This window comes from Serinus canaria, chromosome 3 (assembly GCF_022539315.1).
Source record: "Serinus canaria isolate serCan28SL12 chromosome 3, serCan2020, whole genome shotgun sequence".
Lineage (NCBI taxonomy): Eukaryota > Metazoa > Chordata > Aves > Passeriformes > Fringillidae > Serinus > Serinus canaria.
The window spans coordinates 86,628,502-86,649,279 of record NC_066316.1 but is presented as its reverse complement, the minus strand read 5'-3'; the positions used below and the strand labels follow the sequence as shown (position 1 = coordinate 86,649,279).

The window sequence follows — 20,778 nt, the reverse complement described above, 5'->3', positions numbered from 1 at the left end:
ATAGGATGAAGAGTTCCTCCTGAGGGACACATACTCTGTCCCAGGCTTCCTTAGTGACACTCACACACTAATTTGTAGTTCTGGCTCTATAATGTGAACTCCATCACATCCCAAAATAGTGTTGCAGTATTTTCCAAATGAACAGCTTTCCCTGAATTTCCCAGTTTAAACTGACTGTTATCAACCTACTACAGAAAAGTTAGACATCTTCCATTTTGATTCTAGCAGTACAGGAGAAAGTTGTAAAAGCTTCTTATTTTAAAATTTTTGCATTAAAGTCCTTCTATCTATTGAAACAAATACTTTGTAATCAACTCTGTTATTTTCAAAATTGATGCAAAATAGACATACTATGCAAACTCATGGCAGCAAAGCCTGTTACCAACATAAAAAGGAGAATAAGGTATTACAGGAAATATATCACATCTCAGTTTTGTAATGCTGAATAATATAAGAATAAGTTTGCATGAAAATTCACAGAAGTCGGTGGCAATTGCAAATATTATTACTTCCAGAGATTCTGAATGCCAGTGTATTGTCTTAGATTCCTTTTGTCCCATCTTCCTACTTTTAACCATTGACGAAATATGAATGAAGAATTTCTAAACTGAAAGTCACTGGTGTTACTACTGACCTGAAATGCTCTATTTACAACTAACTTAATTTTGCCTCCTCATCCTTCACTATTCTTACTTTAACTTTTCATTTCTCCTTAAAAATCTCTTACATTTTTTTTTCCTTTCCTCTCCACTGGTCCCCACTCATTTTGAGCTCTTTGGACAAACGTGTTTGGCTTTTTATTATAAGACCCACTAACTGTGTATGATTTCCTAGACTGCCACTGCTTGTTTTCCTGTTACTACTTATGACTTATGCTGCTCCATTTGCATCTCTGAAATCAGCAGCTGAAAATCAGTGTTCAGTGCCTGACATTGTTTTTAGATGGCATATTTTTGAAGACAGTTTTATTGACTTCCCCATGATGCTGTTACTGCTTCTGGCAAAAACTAGAGCCTTGAAGACTCTGCACGATGCAAGAGCTATTTTACTTAAACCTGTTAGACATGCAAATAATTGTGCAACTTACAAGAATTTGTCATAAGGATCTGATGGCACCTTTGTTAAAGAGAACAAAGTATAATCTTTCTAAAATTGTGCTTTTGTTACCATATCAGTCAAGTATGGCTGTTATAAAATCTGAGAAAAATAGCACCAGCTACCTATTCACCTATGTTTCATAGACTAGGTGGTTCTGAACATTTTTTTTCTTCTATGCAAAATACAGTTTTGCTTTCCATACACACACTGCTTTCATTTTTATCATATTAGGAGGGAAATTAAAACGGATTATCAATCCCACAGAACCCTGAGTTGATTTTTTTTTATTAATGCCAAGACACTGAACAAAGTGCAATTAATTTAAAGAAAGAAAATTAATATTTTAACTATTTAACTTCTTTTCCAAGTTAAAAGAAATCTTACCAGTGAATCCTGGAGGACAAGCACAGCTGTAGTCTGCAACCAGGTCTAAACAAGTCGAATTGCTTTTACAGAAACCATAAGTGCACTCATCAAAGTTGATTTCACAGTTCAGGCCTTCAAATCCTTGGAAATAAAACCAAAGAGCTTTGCATTATTCAGTTATATCTGTGCCTTATTTTTCTAAAGCAATGTCTTTAGGTCCCTTGTTTTCAATTTACTCTTGTAAAAAATGATCTTGAATCCTTATGGATTCTCATTCTTAAAGTTTTTTTCTCTCACTAATAGAAAAATGTATTTTTTTCCTGTCAAATACACTTTGAAAGGAGTCAATAAATGAAAGCACAAATTTAAGATTCAGTATGTTCATTAAGACTTGAGAACTTATGAATTATGTATCTGCTGCCATTCTGACAACATTACAGGTGAAGTGAAGCTAGGATTTGGATATCTGCTGTCAAAATAAAAATCAGTTCTTAAAATCTCTCTTAAAATCCGTTCTCAAATAGTTGCTTTTCTACTTTTTTCTTTATTTGTTTTATAGAACCCCAGAATTATCAAGGTTGCAAGAGGCTTTCCAGACCATCCAGTCCAACTGACAGCCCAACCTCCCCTGAACCATCTCCCCAAGTGACACATCCAGACTCCTCTCTCACTCTTCCAGAGATGGCAAGTTCACCATCTCCCTGCCAAATTATTCCAGTGTCTAACCACTCTTTCGTGATTTTTTTCTTAGCTAATAATATCTAATCTGAACCTGCCCTGACACAATTTAGGGCCATTTCCTCTTATTCTTTCACTAGACACGGCAGGAGAGACAGACGTCCTGTCAGGCAGCTGTAGGGAGCAGTGAGGTTCCCCTGAGCCTCCTCTTCTCCAGACTAAACAACCCCAGTTTCTTGTGTCAGAACAACTTTTAGCAAACTCAGAGGTCCAACAATGATTTTTGCAGTTGAAATTGCTAGAAAATCTCCTCTCCAATAGCTGACTTTTCATGCTCTTGTGAATGTATTCTAATTCATGGTCATGCTACAAAATGAGTGTCATTAGTGCTGTCACAGGCCATGGCTGCAGGAAGACCATGACTAATGTTAAGCTATCGCTACCCTCAGTGCAAGCTATATTCCTATAATTTCTCAAACTGACCATGGAACCAATTTCCACTGATCCTTAAGTCATAAAACTTTAGAATTGCCCTTAATTCATTAATAATGTATAAAATAACAGCTCTTATTTGCATTTAAAGTTTAATCAGACCCATGTCTCACAGGTAACTTGTAAGCCACAAAATTAGCAATGTGCATGGAAAGATTTATTTTTTATAAGCTGGTCAGGCAGGCTTAAACAGCAAAATGATCTTTTCCAAGGTTAATTTCCAGCTACCTTCCAATATCTGTTTTGGCTTCTAATTTAAGCTAACTAATGACAGAGAATGTACTTATGAGAATTATTTGGGGCAATTTCATCTCTTGTGATGAGTTTCTGAAGTTATCACCACTGGAATGCCTGTATTAATACATACATGCCTGAAATATGTATTTCAGCTATGAAATCAACTACCTTGAGTCCATATTCAGAAAATAGTAGAATTTGAAGATTAAAATAAAAAAAATAAAACATAGAGTGCATCAGGTAATAAATGAGAACCTTGGCTTTATTTTTAACTAAAGGTACTTTTAAAAATATTTGTAAGGAACCCATTCATAAAACCATTTAAGAAAGAAACTGTAATTTTAGGTGCTTTAAAATATTTTAGTTTTCTTTGACTAATTTTTTACTGCAATCTTTTTTTTCATACAGTACTGATAACAAAGAGCAGTGTGTATTTTTAAAGAAACAGACCACAGGTGATGAAAATCAAATTATTTTTCTCTGTTAAAGTTCTAATAGGTATTTTTAGTGATGGCCTATTAAAGTCATTGTTACCATTGTAGCTTGCCATGATCAGTGAGAAATATGCATATTGTTAATGAATGCAAAAATACTTTTTGAAAGCTTATTGATGATATTTTCCATAGAATTCATGTACTGCTCATTTGTGTTTTCTACACTGCTTCAAACTTTGCTAAAATCATTATGTTCTGTCTGAAAAAAGGTGGCATTTAGGACTACATCTCTCTCCAGTCTTAAATTTTTCTCCAATCTCAATGATCATTATTTTGGTAGACATGCTGACTTGGTGGACAAAGATGCCAAGATGACTTTGGAAAGGAATGAATGACTTTCATAGCAAGGAAGTTTTAATGATGACTTGATGCCTGTCAAGAAGATGTTTTGTAAACTGCAGGCAGTTTTGAGAATTGTCAATGATAAAAAAAATAAATTATTTCGAACAACTTACCTTCAGGGCAAAAGCAATCATAGCTGTTGACATCATTCTGACAAACAGCACCATTCAAGCAAGGAGTTGAATCACACTCATTCATTTCTGTTTCACAGTACTGGCCTGAAAAACCTGCAAATGAAGTAAGATAAGCTTTGATTTTCTTTGTCATTATGCATGCTATTAGCATGAAAAATATATTTCAAATGGTGTTCTTTAACTAAAAGCCGGAGATCTTGAAATTCATGTTCCCCTGGAAAAGGGAAATTTAAGTCAGAGTTTCTGTATTTTATTATTTTATTTGTAAAGAGTTAAATTTTATTCATGTCTTATTCAATGTTACAAATACATCTTTATTGATGAAATAAAGCAATACATGAAGTAGGAAATGCTTTCAGAAGGCAAGAAGACATTCATAGCTTTAAGAAAACAAGGTAGAGATTTTCATGTGCTTTTCTTGCATTAGAGTAATTTTAGTGTTTTTTGATATAATCCCAGAATATTTTGGGTTGGTCTGACATTAAAGATTAACTAGTTTCAAGCTCTCTGCCAGGGGTAGGGGCACTTTCCACTAAACCAGGTTGCTCAATACCTTATTTTGTCACATCAGTGTGAGAAATAGTACATCAATTATATTCTATCCACTGTGTTGTCCTTATTGCTGTGGAGAGTAACAAAAGACAGAGCACAAATATACTGAGGCATAGCAAAGATGTGCTGTGCAAGTCAGGCCTCAGGACATGTAAAATGCACAGCTCAGTTGTGGTACATAAGACTGTTTGGTTTGTTTCTAAAATACAGAAGGTGTACATCCTTAAAACAAAAATCTGAAGAATAATTAAACATGTATAAGGAAAGAGTAGCTCAGTTTTTTTGCACTTTTTACAGGTGCTTTGAGACACTGTACAGGGCACAGGTGCTGCAGCACCAGCAGCTATAGGGGGGTTGCAACTCCTACAAGTTGCAGCATCAGTTGCAAGGGAGTCCTGTCAGGAGAGGAACACAGGGATAGAAATTGTTTCCTTGATCTACAAAGCAAAAAAATATTAAATTAGCTTTCATTGTAGGGGAACAGAGTTACCCACTTTCCCCTAAGTTATATGTGTTAGACGAAGACAAGATAAATTGGTATTTTCTTAAATAGCAGTGAAAGGTGCAAGATTTGATCTTAAGTATGATGAAGAATTATTCTAATGGGAATATAATGAGAATCAAGACCTATAAATTTTAATTTGTTTTGATGATACTCAATATCAAAGAGGCTTTGGGGGGGGGAGGTTAGAAAATTACTGACACCGATGGAATGAGCTCATACTTTTTACGCCTAAAATGTAAAATTCAGAGAAGAAGAAAATATGTATGAGAAGCTGTTTTGCATGTGAGTATATTAAAAAACTACAGGAAACATTCCTTCTACCAGTGGTTCAGAGCTCTGTGACCTTTATGAAAACAAAACTGGTTAGGCATAGCTTACAAGCTACTTTAATTTAGCTGTTACAGATGATTAAGTTTTAACAAGTTTGAATTTTTTTCTAGAAGTAATGTTCTTTTGAAAATGTTAGCTTATAACACCTGTAACTGAGAACTAGCTACCTAGATGGAAATTATTTGAGCTTAGAAACTTAACTATCTGAAATCTAGGCTAAATAGGTTTGTTTTGTTTTTTTTTTTTTTTATTATAAGAAAATTAACAAGTACAGAAGGACAGAGAACAACACAATAATCCTTAATAATAGAAAATATAAACTTTTCCAAGTTGTTCTTTTGTTGTTTTTTTTTTAAGCCTTTATGCCTACTCATAAATTATTTTTTGAAAACAGCACCTGCTAGAGAGCTTCTTAAAGGAGCTACTGGGGAGCGTATTAGGTCATTTTAGAAATAAACACTTAGCAGTTTTATAGGTCTTGCTGATAGTGTTAAAATGTTTTAGGAACCACTGCTGCCACTTCAGGATCAGAAAAATGCTCACATTTAGATCCTAAAATGTGGGATCTAAACAGTATGTGAAACAGTATGAAATCTGAGGGGTGACTCAAGAGCTCCCAGCTCTCAGCAGGTCTGGCAGTGATGCTGCAACAACTCCCTGTGACGAGTCGTGACCAGGTCACCCTTCCTTGGGAGCTGTGGAAATATCCAGCAGCTGCACCTGACATTCTGAGGATTTGTGTTACAGCAGGACTAGCAGGCAAGGGGGAATATCACAGGGGCAAATGCAGAGCTGCAGCTAGCAGAAGCTACTTTATAAAATTTTTCATTTACATAGTTTATTTCATTGCTCTTTTACAAACCTATGGATTGGAAGGGAAGAAAATAAAGGCATAACTGGAATCTGTTTTTAATAGAATTTGGTGCATGCAGTGTGAATTATCCACTCTGAAAGAGCTGAAAGGAAAACATATTGATAGAATTTTATTACTTCTTGTCACATTTTTAACAGAATATGTCCTGCAGACAGAAAACAATTTAAATGTAGTCTGTATTTTTTAAAATTGTTTCTGCTGATATAGAATTATTAAACTATAATATAATACCTATAATAATATCATATCATATCATATCATCATATCATATCATATCATCATATCATATCATATCATATCATATCATATCATGATTAATATACTTTGATGATGTTTATTTCTTGCTGATCAACATACCAACAAATGACACTTCTTTCATAAACATTAAAGAACTCACATAATGGGCTGAAAGAATGTGAAGGAAAATAAGCTTCATTTGTATTATTTTTAAATCAAGAATTAGTTGAGGGATGCTTTTAGCTACATTATAATCCACGTATTCTTACTTCATTACTTGTGATATAACAACATTAGGTTAGACAACAAAATAGAAGAAATTAGTAAATTAAAACATAAATATTTACTCCTTTTTGATATAATACAAGTTAATCAGTTTCATACATTGGAAAATATGAAAGTAAATTTCTCTGTATAAGTGCTCCAAACCTTTGTGCTCTACACTCTGATCTCATAAGATGACTCTGGTAGAGCCATCTCAGTGCTCTATGAACCAGGAAAAATTCTGTTCCTTTATCCATCCAGCATCTCTCTCCATCAGCCAATGAAAAGGGATATCAGAGAGATACCTGCTCCTGAATAAATATTTCCATGCAGTCAAATGAAAAGGAGTGTGTCCCATATATAAATCCTTTCAAACAGTTGAGAAAACATTTATGGGAATTTTTGATGTAAAAATGTATTGATGCAATTTGTCATTTAATCTAGAGTGCCTTTTAAAAAGAATATAAAATTATATAATATGGCTTTACATGTATAGAATAGTACAGTATTTTTTTATCATATCACATCACATCACAAGTAATTTGAAGTTTATAAGTAATAGTGGGCTTATATTAGTATAAAAAGTAGGTAAACAAATTATATTCTCCAAAAATATTTAGTTATTGCCTTCACTGAGTGGCAAATAGCTATCATCAGAGAATATAATAGATGATGCAGCTGTTACACAACTTTCCTACCCTGAAAATGCAAGGGTAAAACACATCTGAAAGATGAATTAGAAGTATTAAATTATCTTGCTTCAATTATTGCAAGGAATGAATTCATAACTCAGAGTTTCTATGGTCAGAACTGGAAACACATATCAAAATTGTTTACTAAGGATATGATTTCATTATTTTTTTGGTCAACTGCAGTAAATATTTTCAGCTCTCAAGCTTTATAGCTCTTTATTTGGACTTCTTCCTCAGATGAGGATGACATCTTTATTCCACTGGCACCTGTCATAGTTTCCCTATCTAATGTAAATGTAAGCTAAAACATAAACAGTCAAGAAAAGTAATAAGATTTACTGTGAAGTAATTTTGTGAAAGCAACATTGTTTGTGGGACTCTTTTACATAAATGAAGTTGTTTCAAAAATAGAGTAATTTTAATAGAGTTGTAGCTATTATATTAAAATATGTATGCAGCAATCTGATTCATAAACATATTTCATATGTAAAAGCCACAATGTTATTTGCTTTCCTGTAGCCTAATATTAAGGAATAAATCATATAAAAGGAAAAAAAAAATTCTGTGTGTCATAAACAATTCTAGAAACTCAAGGTCAAATCTAAAAAATAATTAGTTTCAAAAAAAATATGAAATAAATATGTTTCTAATATTTGATACCTGAGAATTATGATTCCATGTTCTCATTCTTACCAGAAGGTCCTCAATGAATAAAAAGGGAATTTGCATTATGAATATGTCAGAAAAGTTGGACACATCCTCCCTGGATGCTTATATCTACTAGATCTAATCCTTATTCATTAATGGCAAGAAATCTTTACTATTAATTTATTTTTTAATAATACATGTGTTTGTAAAAATGAAACAACTTATGTCTAACCTTTGTATGGCTCTGTTAGCTTCTACTAAATTTTACCAATACAAATGTGGTCTAGGATCATCTAGGGGTTTGAATGCAGACACTACTTCAAAGTAATAATTTTACATATTGGTCAGACTCCTAGACATTTTTCAAGGATGAAAGCATAAAACTGAAAAAAAATTTATGTTGCAGTCTTTAAAGTCTCAACTCTTAAAATGTTAAGTTAAGCCAGTTACTAAAGTAGATTATATGTGAATCTCTTGCACACAGGTTATGCACTAAAAAATAAGGCACATTGGGAAACTGAACTGTCTAAACCTCAAGTAATGATGTGTGAACTCTGCTTGTTGAGATCACATTTTTTTATGTCTTTGTTCTAGAAGAAGGTCATTACTTTATTAAAAACCTTCTCTGAGGTTAAACAGCGTCTCAGTCTCTAGAGCTGGTGGAATTTTAGACAGAAAAATGTCACAGTATTTTCTATTTCAAATGCATATTGGCCAAACAAAAGGAAGGGTCTCATTAGAGAAAAGCACTGCTTTTTCAATAAGATGTAAGGAAGACATATCTTGCAGTGAGAACTTTCTTTCATCCTCCCAAGGGACATGGTAGGTTGACCATCACTGGAGTTTTTCAAGAGACAATTGGACAGGGTGCAAGAAACTCTCACCTAGGCTCCCTTTCTAATCAAATGGGATCCTCTGAGGTCCCTTTCCTACTGGATTGTAGGAAAGCCTGTAAAACTGGCTGGTAGAGTGACCAGGGAAATAGAAAGCCTGTCACAGAACAGAAGACTCAGAAATTCTAGTTTCTCTGGTGTAGCAAAATGTAGGCTGAAAGGAGATACAAGTGTTTCTGTTAACTTTGTCCGTGAGAAAAATCAACAAAAAATGTGAACAGCTATTTAAGTTAAAGAATAAGTGTCACAGGTAAAAAGTGACATTATCACAAACAAATTTAAATTACACAGTAGAAAACCTTATCAACAAAGAGATTCCACCAGTACACACATTCATTAGAGGTTGCTATGCTATATTATCATTCTCACGAGCTTCCTAAATTTGCATTTATGAATTGTGACAGCATTTAAAATTAAAGAGTGGATATAAAATTCCCTGCACAATAATTTTCATAAGATAACATGCCAGCTTTGTATTAAGAACACATATTAGTAGTCTGAATGTGATTAAAAACATTTCTCAAGAAATTAAGATTTATAACTAAACTATCACTGCACCCAATATTATTAATAGGGAAGAAGTGTCTTCAACTGCTATAATCCAGCAAAAAGCAGAGAATGGAGCTATTACCACTTAATCTAAAGTCTTAAATAATCCTCCAAACAGAAGACATGCCCAGTATTCTGGAATTCAACTGACATGTAGGGGTATTGGAGTACATGTATAGAAACAACATAACAACATATCTGTCACCGACATGTTTTATGAAAAATCCTTTCCTCAGGATTTTTCCCCTCCTGAGAAGCTGAGAGGCCTCAGGAACAAACTGTAAACAATTCTTATCTGCTGCTGTGGAATGCAACAGGGGCAATCTGTGATTGGCCTCATCTGGCTGTTTCCAATTAAGGGCCAATCACAGACCACCTGTCTGGATGGTCTCGGGCAGAGACAAGACTTTGTTATTCATTCCTTTTCTATTCTTAGCTTAGCCTTCTGATGAAATCCTTTCCTCTATTCTTTTAGTAAAGTTTTAATATATTATCTATCATAAAATAATAAATCAAGCTTCTGATACATGGAGTCAACTTTCTCGTCTCTTCCCTCATCCTGGGACCCTTGTGGGCAATACCACACATAACATAAGCAAAATGAAATCGTTCAACTTCAGATTATAATGCTTTTACACAGAGAGGAACAGAGATAGTACAGGAAATCACACTGGTAACATTAATTCTGGCTTTTCCATATATTGAAATCCTAATCACTCTTTTAATATGGTTTTTGGGTATATGCATACTAGGTGCATTCAGGTGTTAAGAAGGAAATAATAAAGTGGTGCAAGGGATATAATATAACAAACTGTTATGCTTTTATGAACTTCCACTGACCTAGATTAATCTAGAAGAGTTAAAGAACAAATCTCATCTACCAGATGTTTCAGTGTTCTAAATCTGCATATAGATGATTTGGTTTACATCTGGCCATTCAAGGTTAAGCCATTACTGTCTCCATGGTGTGAAGAAGGGAAGGGGGATAGGGGGATATCCATAATTTAGTTATCTTGTCTTCTGTAAACCACCCTGCATCTATAATAGGGTTTCATCTAACATTTTTATTTTTTGAGTCTTCAGTTGTCTGGGCCTAATATAAAAAAAAAAGCAGAAAAATTCAGAATAAGGAGAGAACAGCCACATTAAAGTTATCTTGTACAACTGTCAGAATTATTTGTATAGGAGATTAAAGCTTTCTTGACAGGCAATTGAAGACTGATGAACAATTTTCAATAGGAATTAAGAAAAAAACATGTAGCAGACTGTAGAGGTGTTCCATTATTTATGAAAACAAAACAAAACAAAACCACACACCTTTATGGTTTGTCCTTGCAGAGAAAAATTAAGACAGACTTGCAGGTGGGAGATGCTAGTCACACAAAACATACAGTGGACCTGAATAGAAAACCATGTCCTTTGACAGAATGATTTTGTAAAAAACTGTGCAAGCTGAGGCTTGCTGATTTTACTTATGCTACAGCAGGAGATCTCCCAAGCTTTTCTTTCAACCTATTCTAATTTTCTAATGACCCATGAAATATTTGTTTAAAGGTGAAAAGCATCAGAGTAGTTTCTTCCATTCCTATAAAAAACTTTTCTTCATTTCCCCCCCTTTTTTTTCTTTTACCATTAGTATCAGTCTTTTTGAGAGGAGGTCATCATGGCAGACAAATTTGTAAAGCCACAACAAAACCAAGGGCAAAGAAACAGCATCTGGATTCCTCCCACAGGTAAAAACTGCCATAAAGGACAAAGAGTTCTATTCCAAGACAAATGTTAAACATACCTGTTACCACAGGAAGCACAGGGACAGCTATTGTTTCATTTCTATCTCTAGGCCTGCGGAATCTCTGCTTACATTTGTGATTTTCAAGACTCACAGCTTGAGTGAAAAGAATAGCGAGATTTATAGCTTAAATATAAGGAAAAATTATGAGTTTGTGGAAGCAGTTGTAAGAAAGCACAACACATTTTTTACAGTCAAAATTTGCCTTGGTGAAAATGCATTAGAGGCAATATAAAAAGGATTTAAGGAAATGTTTGTACTTGTCATTCTTTCATATGGGTTTCTGCTTTTCTTTCTCATAGAGGTTGTTTTGGTTTTTTTGTAGAGATGCCTTACTCTATTTTCCTAACAGATTTTAAACTGACATCAATATGAAATATTCTTGATAAATTCACTGTGAAAGAAATGGAATGGATAAATGGTATTAGAAATAATATTAGTACATTTTGACTCTAATAACCAGATGACCACTTTTCTGTCAAAGAGGCTGAAATTCTCATGCAAGAAACTGTGACATTCTTATTGCCCAGCAGATGCACAACACAGGTGTTATTTTTGTCCCAGATAAGTATCTCAGGGGACATGGAGCATTGTTAATTTCTTTTAAATAATTCAACAGTTCATTAATGAATTCACATATCCTTATATTCCTAAGTCTATTTAAATTTGCTGTCCTTATAAGCAAACTATTCAGGATAAAATTTTATACTTGTAACACCCACACAGAAGTTTACAAATAATGTGAAGATTAACCTTAAATCTAAATGACAAATAGATCATAGCATTTAGGATTGAACTAAGCTGAATGTTAATTTTTGCCTCCTGCTGGCAAATTCTGCATAAATTCTACCATGTAAAGAAATAATGGAAGCTCCCTAATATTTCATAATTTTTAGAGACAAAATTGCTGAATATGAATCCCAGTGAAACTGGTTGGATTGACATCCCTGAAATTTGGTAACCATTCCTCAAAATAGAAATCCTTAGTGTGAGTATCAGAGGGAAGAAAAAAAAAAAGCTTAAATCATAAAGGCTAGCAGACAGCAAATAATTGGGGATTTGGGTGTGGGTAAACATCTCAAGCAAAAGTCTGCAACTTTTTATCTTCACTCATTGCATGGCCTTACTGCAAACTTTGATAACGCCACGCCCAAATAAAGGCTGCCCATTTTGAATCCAGTTAAGATGCCATGAGAGCATCATCCGCTTAATCATGTGTTGAGACTGAGAGAACTGGGGAGGAGAGGGCAGTCTGAGCTTTCAGAGAGAGTTGGTGCTGAACAACAGCAGCTCCTGCAAACAAGAAGTAGCGTTGAAGAGAAGAGGGTTGGAGAGAAAGAAGTTGAAGATCTTGACTGGAAGAAAGATCCTGGAAGTGTGGCAGGAGCCTGGAGATCAGAGACATGTGTGGGGAAAAAAAAACAAAAAAAAGAAGCCAGGGTATGCACAAGGACTGTTCTTGGTAATGCTCAAGACTGATAACTTTGAGCAGCCACTCAGCATGAAGCAGCATGTCTCTCTGCCTGAGCTTCCCACAAAATCAAACCAGTGCAGACAAAGCACTGAAGGGGTGGGTATAAGTGGGATAACCAGCTAAAGTAAGATCTTTTATCTGGATTGTTCTTAAATAAACCCCTTAAATTATCCAGATTCATTGTGGACAGTCATTTGCATTGTTGCCCATGACATTGGCTGGATTGGCACCAAACATGTAATTTTGAATACGCTCCAAAAATTTGGCTTTTCTTGACAGAGAATGTTCATTGCTTACAATGAAAAAGTAGCACACTTGATAATACACTTATCTTTAGCACTCTTAGATGTGTCATTAATATAACAAATTTATTTTGCTTGCTAAGTACTCAAAGTAAGTCCAGCTCATTATCATACATTTCTGGTACAAAAAGTTGCTGCTTTCTAGTTGCATGATTAAAATGGGAGTTTTATTAAATAAAAAAAATTTGACCTTAGAGCCAAAGAATTTGAATCAGTGCAATTTTTTTCTCTTACAAATGCAGGATAATAAATTTCTCTTCCATTTAGGATTTCAGTTAACTGGTAGGCAACTACAGTCAAGATAAAAAGAGAAAAAAAAAGCCATTGGAAAATGAAGATCCAAAAATTTTAAAAAATTAAGTAAGTGTCCTCTGAGGGGAGTAGCTGAGCTGTATTTCAAATGAGAAATTAAATAATCATGAGTAAAAAAAAAATCTATTTAGGGTATATTTTAAATGGTTTTAAAATCAGGGCAAGTTAAATTTGAATAAAAAAAATTTCTTCAAAATTCAGTACTGGAGTTGTAAAATGTTGGTAAGATCAATTAGACACAGCTAAACAAGCAAAGAAAATGGTTAATTGCTACGATCACTTACTATTGAAAAATGTTTTCCCCTCCCATATAAATAAATGAGTAGTCTGGTTTTACAGAGCCACTGACTAAGGGCAATGAAGTCGTTATTTTTCACAGCACTCAAGATGTACTGTCACCATTTCCTGAAACAGAGGATTTGAGCAGTGATGTGACAGTTTAATGCAAGACCATGGAGACCAACTGCTTTCGCTGCTGTTACAAGGTGAGATAACCATGACAAAATGATTTCTGTATGTGTCTATTGGGAGCCCATTATGAGTCTATCATTCTGGCACTACAGTGTGAAATTATGATGAGGAAAAAAAAATCATTCAAATTTGTACTGCATGACAATGATGCTCCAGCACAAGTTAATGATATAGAGCAACCAAAATTCAAGCCTTTTTTTCACTGCATGCTGAATAATACTACTTAACCGCAAGGTTTTTATTTACATCTAGTGCAAGAGAACTGGATATGAAATAAATTATTAGAATTGTTTTCAATTAATCTCTACTAAGTGTAAAAATTATTGTTTTAGCCTGAACCTAGATGTTTCTTTGCAAAGTTACCCACAACAGAAATTCACCTTGTAGAGATAAAAATGCACAAACAGACCCACATAACTAGAAATCAATTATTTCTGTCCCAATAATAAAAAAAAAAAAAAAATAGAGTATAATCTCCTCATTTACTCAAATTTCTATTTGCTTTCTCCAATCCAATTATTCTTACATATTTACGACTTGGAATTCTTTAAATAAAATAATTTTAAATTTGCTCTTTCAGGTATAATAGTATACCTGTTTATGTATGTATTTTCTAGTATATCATTATGTGCCCTTTGTCATCAGTGATTTTCTTTAAAGAACCTTTACTTCCTTTCTCAAAGACTATTATCTTTTTTCTCATAAATGCCTGAATTACTCTAAGTATGTTTAGTCAACATTATAGTAGTTAATTATTTCATAGACATATTTTTCTAGGACTTTCACTTAAAAAAATGCTTCATGCTACTTCTAACTTGTGAATTTTCTTTATCACTCTTCTGTCGTTTTCCATTTTTTCTTGAGTTCATTCTAAATTTCAGCTCTTTTCATAATTCATATTTGGTCAATTTTTTTTCTGCTGTTTTCTCTTTTGTGAAGTACTAGCCTGAATGTCCTTATTTACTGAACAAAAATGAAGAAAATGGTAAGAAGTCTGTCTGTTCAAGATAAATTTACACAGCATGATGACCTCATTTACCATTGTTTCATATCTTTTGTGCCAGGTAACCAAGTAACTTCCTAACATTGTCCGCAAGGATTCTTGTTTCTGCGGTAGGGATGGGAATTTGGCAGAAAGCAATAGAGTTTGAAAAGCCAATACTTCTGAGTTTTCTTAGCTATTTAGTTAGAAATTTTTCATTTAAAAAATGAGCTTAGTGCTGGTAAAAGCATCAAACATTGTCTAAATACATGCACTTAAGTACAATGATATCCCGCAGGTATCCTAAACAATGAGACTCGTTCAGCCTTTGGAGGGACCTGCTTTGAAAATTAAATTTAATTGCATTTTCCAATATATGCTATATTGTATTATTGAAACTACCTAGTGGGAAAGCATGACATAGTAAATTAAGAAGGAAAGCAAAACAAATAGCTCTCTGGGAGAGTACCAGAGAGAAAAGAATGGCTTGAATGTTAATTTAGATTGGGGATGTGATGGATGAAACTTAGCCCATTGTTGTCCACACATATCCTACAACTAATTTTAAGTTTAGCATTCTAAATGAATTTGTAAAAAAATATATAGAGGCCATAATGCAAACAAAAACATTTTCTAATTGTAACTGGTTTTGGCCTATCCAAACTGAACATGGATTTCTATAAATTGCTTAAAGATTTCTGAAATTGCTTAAAGATTTTCTGTATCCTACACAAGTTTTGAATATGATCACACAAATAATATTCAATTTAAGAATTGAAAGTGGGTTGAACCTCATAATAGATCTTAGAAAGACAGTATGTATTTCTTTACAGAAACGTTGCAGGAATCAGCTAATTTCAAAAGCTCTGTAAGTCACAGAAACACATAGCTGTCAGGAACTACTGAAGTCATTGAATCAATCACCATCTCTTTTCTCACTCCTGAAAGCTTCTGATTGTGAAAGAAATGCTTCCTTTGAAAGAATTAACATTTTCTTCATATTTCCTTCAGAAATATTTTCAGTACACTGTCATAAAATTAGTACCTTCCATAAAAAAATCAATTGAAGGGAGAAGGGAGGAGAGCAGAATTTAAAAGTCAATAGGCTGACTAAATTCTTAGATATAGCAACAGCAGAGGATTTATTAGATAAAATGGTGTATGTTACAGACAAAGATTAAAAGTATTTAATTTTTTTAAGAAGAACCTGACACAGAAGAAAAGACAAAGAACCTGACACAGAAGACCTGACACTGTATCTTAAATACAGTAAATAAATTAAAGTACTTAGATATGTGATCTGTGGTGTTACTTTCAGTAAAATCTGGTAGTTCTCCCTGACTTGTAAGGGGGAAATCAGCTGTTTAATTGCAATTAGCAGTCAGTGGAAATCAGGCACTTATGACCTTAAGGTGCTTTGGGAACTATCAACTTGAAGACAGAAAAATTAGAAGATTTCATTGAAGTATTTTTGGTAAGGTAAATTTACATGGTTAGATGCAGCATTAAGGCCATAGGAAAAAAACCACAAGGATTAGCTACCAAGGAGCTAGTGTCTATTATCCACATGCTTTCAAAAAGATTATTTTGAGAATTACCACTAGGGTGTATTTTAAGAGAAATGAAACATTCATAAAGCAAATAAAATCTGAGGTCATGTCAGACCTCGACTAGTCCCGTCCAAAAGTAAGCACAAGAGATCTGCCAGCAGATAATTCATTTATTGAATCTTTTGCACAGGGTTTGGTCTGTATTCAAGTTCACTTCCTATCATTGATCCTTTTAACATCTGTGTGAGAGAGAGTCAGTCTATTATACAAATAAAGTAGAAAAAGCACTTTATGAGATCATGAGATCTGCTTCAGTTCCTTTGTACTTCCATAGTCTAACAGGATGTAAGAATTTAGCTTTGTTTTACAAGAATTTAAACCAAATCCCTTACATCCATTTTGCTGGTTTCCATGAACATTGGTTCAGGCATAAAGCTTATCTTTCTGATTCCTAATTTTTATTCATAGATGGTGTACTTTAACCTACTTTTCAGTAGGTTTTATATATATATATATATATATATATATTTCAATAACTTTTTATTGTGAGTGATGAAATGCTGCCCTGTTACCTGACCTTTATTTCCCATAGCTCTGCTCAAGTGATAATCATCAGTAGCAGTTGTGATGGTTGCACCACACTCATAATGTATGTGAGGGAGACAGATAACAAACAGCACAATAGCCAAGAGCCAATCTGAGGCCCCTCTTGTTACCCAAAAATAACACTGGTCAAGATCTGGCTCAAGCCAAGTGTGATAGAAATTAACTTCTGTGGGCAGCATGAAGGTATGGCTGTATTTCAAATATCTTCCTCTATAAACATTTGAGCTCTCTTGCCTGACAGTCAAGTGCACAGCAGGATGTTCCCCTTAATAGGGGCACCTCTCAAGGTTGCTCCTCAAGCTTTAGACATTCCTTGCTGCAACAGATCCTTAGTAAGTGATTTATGCATACTAAAATTTGAAATTTTAAATTATTCAATTGATTGATTGTGCACCTATAAACCTTTAGACATAAACATTGAACAAGTTTCAGACTAGTAGAGGATCAGTTGCACCCAAATTCCTCTTTGAGAAGAATTGTAGAATTAAAGGGTGTCCTTTCTGAATCAAGGGAGATATCTCCCTGATAATTTTGTCTGACTTTATTTTCTATATAATAATCCAGCATACCTTTGCCATTGAATCTTGTTAAACCACTGCTGGTTTTACTATCAAACTTGGTCAAATTGCTGGTTTACATCAATAAACATATTTTTACTTCTCTCTTATGAGTAAAGCCACTCCATCTGTGACACTGTTATATCAAGTTTTTTATGAAGGGGTTTTTGCACGTACTGAAACAAAACAGGAGACCCTACTATTTTTAGTGAACATTTTTTTCCTCAAAAGCTGTATTTTTTTGTTCAAAGACTAAGTTTATTTCTAGAAAAACAAATCTAGATGCCCATTTCTAAATATTCCTTCCGCAAACTTGAGAGCACTGACTAGAGAGAGAGAGCTGTGACTAGAAATTGCTGCTTTGTCCTTCTCAGTAATCCATTCCATCAACAAGTGCTTACACAGTCACTGACCAAGAATTTAATATGAGCTTAAATTGCTCTTGAACAGGTGTTCAAAATTGTGTTTGAATAGGTGATATTTATTTACTTAGAAATTATCAACACAGATGCTCTCACCCATCGTGCACATTCTTTGTTTTCTGCAGTGATTTAATGGTTTCTTGTACAGAAGTAGTCCACGACAATTAAAAAGCTAATAAATAGTCTCAGTGGAGGGTAAATTGCCTTTCTTGCTTTCAAGAAGCATGTGTGCTGCTATAAGATAAGATGTTGTCTGTCTGTTAAAATCTCAGCATAATCTTTCCTCATCAGACATTTCTAGCAGAGCACACCCCAGTTTACTGGAAGTACTGAAGGTCATTCTTCCACATAGTGTCACGTCTTGAGAGCATAAGCAAAACAGTATTACTTGTGACACTACAAATGCAAGTAATCTTAAAAATCTACTGTTTTAAAATTGACCAATAGATCACTTTTAATTCATCTAAGTTAAATTACAAAAACCTACAACTATGATCAATATTAAATTAGTAGTAAGATATAAGAAAAATAATAAAATACTGGGAGGGAAAATGTTTTAAATATGCTACAAAATGATCTTAAATGCACACAAAGTTTTTTTTCCCTATAATTTTAAAACATTTGTTTAAAATAATGTGAAACTCAAGAGGCAAGACCAATTTTTACTTTTAGCTTAGGGATTGGTCCTATTTATACAGTAATAATTAAATATCGACTATTTCCTTAGTGCTACAGATAACATTAAATGACAAGTATTCAATTTGCTACCTTTTATAGTCCAGGAAGACATGGAATCCTCATTCAAGGTTATGAAAATAATTACCTGAGTCATCCCTGATAATTAATACTGATTATAATAAAACTCAGAATAACACAAAATCTTTAGAAGTTTGAAGGGAAAAGATATACATTTTACTGCTACATTAAAAGTCCCAATAAGAAGGCTCTAGAGAAACTGATATTTTTTATCTTGGCAGTATTTCCAGAAAACAATTAGAGCAAGATTTGGAGAGAACTTAAGAGACACATTGAAGAACAACAATATAATTGAAATGACCTTTTTTTTAGGAAAATAAGCAATATCAAATAAAATTGGCATTTATGGCATCATCACAAGTACAGTTAAGAGAAAGCAGGGTGACACAAAACCATCATAGAGCTATAAATTATCAGTATTGCAAGGGACTGTAGTTCCAACACCCCTGGAATGTACAGGGAATTTTCCAGCAGAAATATGTTTGGATTTTTTGTTTGTTTTTTTTCTTTTTAACCTTGGACTCATAAAATATTCTTGAAAACACTTCAATGCCATCCAAAGTATAGGGCCTCAAGTTTAACTGAAATTAAAATGAAGCTTACTGAGACACAAGTGATTTTGACTGCAGAACTTCTGCACAGCAGAAATCTTAGCCAGATATAGAAGTTTTTTCTTGGTCTAAAGATAATATGTATTTTATTAATAAAAATAAATTGCTATTAGCTACATTTTGCACATGGAAGTAGGCTGGAAGAGAATAGTTATTGATGTGGATGTAGAGGTCAAAAAATTCCAAGAATTTGTAAAATGAGTGTCTGAACAAACAGTTCCAAAATCAAATGCTTTAACTAAGAAAGTAGGCCACACTTTCAGGTAAGGTTTAAAACATCGTTCAAAGACATCTACAAAGAGCTTATGTATAAAAAAAATGGCATTTTGTATGTAGGGTGTCAATGTAAGAAAGAGAGGTTAAATGTGAAAAGGAAGGTACCAGTGAGACAATTATAGCAATCCTCTAACCCAGTTCCCCGGCTGGTATTTTTAAAATTATTTGGGAAGTCTTTGAGTCTTCTGATTTTTTTCCTGCAAAGACAATCTTAAGATCCACAGTCAATCTAATCTGAACAGTTTAAAATATTACATTCAAAGCAAAGATGAAAAAGACAGCCTCTAGCAGCAAACTTCTTATCATGTATACTTTTTGCCCATTCCGGTAGTCAGAATAGCTTTTGATTGTTCCTGATTCTGTTTACTTTTCGCTGTTTATTTCTAAGATGTAAATTTGTAGTTCTGCCTTCAAGCCAAGCAGTTCTTGCTAGGACTCACAAAAGTGGCAGTAACAGTAAGCTGCATAATTTTCTTCAAGTTTAAATGAAATCTGCATAAAATTCCATTATAATTAAATTCATGGGAGTATGAAGGACTCTGTAGAAAAAAATATTAATTAAATATGTCCACATTTGTAATGAAAACGGGCTTCTCAAATTATTTAAAGGGAATCAATAGAAATATTGAATTATAATTTGTTTGTTTATACTTTTTATTAATGTGATCCATTGACTCAGACTAACCTTATAAAATGAGCATGCATCTGAGATGTGATCGTTTTACAGAAATACACTTTTATTGTTACATTTCTCTGAGATACAAAGAGGCACATTTTCTAATGACAGTATTTTGGGCCTGAATCCAAGAAAGCACTTAAGTAAGGGTACAATTTAGGTGTGTGAGGAATGATATTGATTTTAGAGGAGTCACTTATATAATTAGAGTTACTTGGGTGATTAAAAATTCTACTGGACTTGGAGCCCAATGACGAGGCATTCACCTTTATGCAGAAATTCATAGTCAACAGAATGAAAAAAAATCTCATAAATATTTCAAACTAAGGACTCCATTGTGAGCTTAAACTCAAACTTTTCATTTCTAGAGAGAGAACACCAGCCCAGCTGTAAAATAAACCACATAGACAAAGAGGGATGTGGCTGAGTAGCATCTCTTTTTGTTTACAATATCCTGGATTATTTCCCCCACAGTCCTCTTTCAAGCAGGCCACTCCCAGGGTAAATCAAAGAACAGTCTACACCAAGGAACTTTCAGAAGTTTTTTTCTTTTCAGCAGCAGAATGGTCTGGGGCAGGAGCTGTTGTTCAAACCTTGCTCACACTGTGC

General features: G+C 33.8%; 1 protein-coding gene across 1 annotated transcript in view; it reads right to left on the bottom strand.

Moving 5' to 3' along the window:
* Nucleotides 1-20,778, bottom strand: part of EYS (eyes shut homolog) — a 700,331-nt gene that overhangs the window by 522,990 nt on the left and 156,563 nt on the right. The window contains exons 12-13 of the mRNA XM_050973021.1: nt 3,821-3,934; nt 1,483-1,605 (exon numbers count right to left, since the gene is read on the bottom strand). Coding sequence (XP_050828978.1) covers nt 1,483-1,605; nt 3,821-3,934 — 237 coding nt within the window. The remainder of the gene's footprint in view (nt 1-1,482; nt 1,606-3,820; nt 3,935-20,778) is intronic.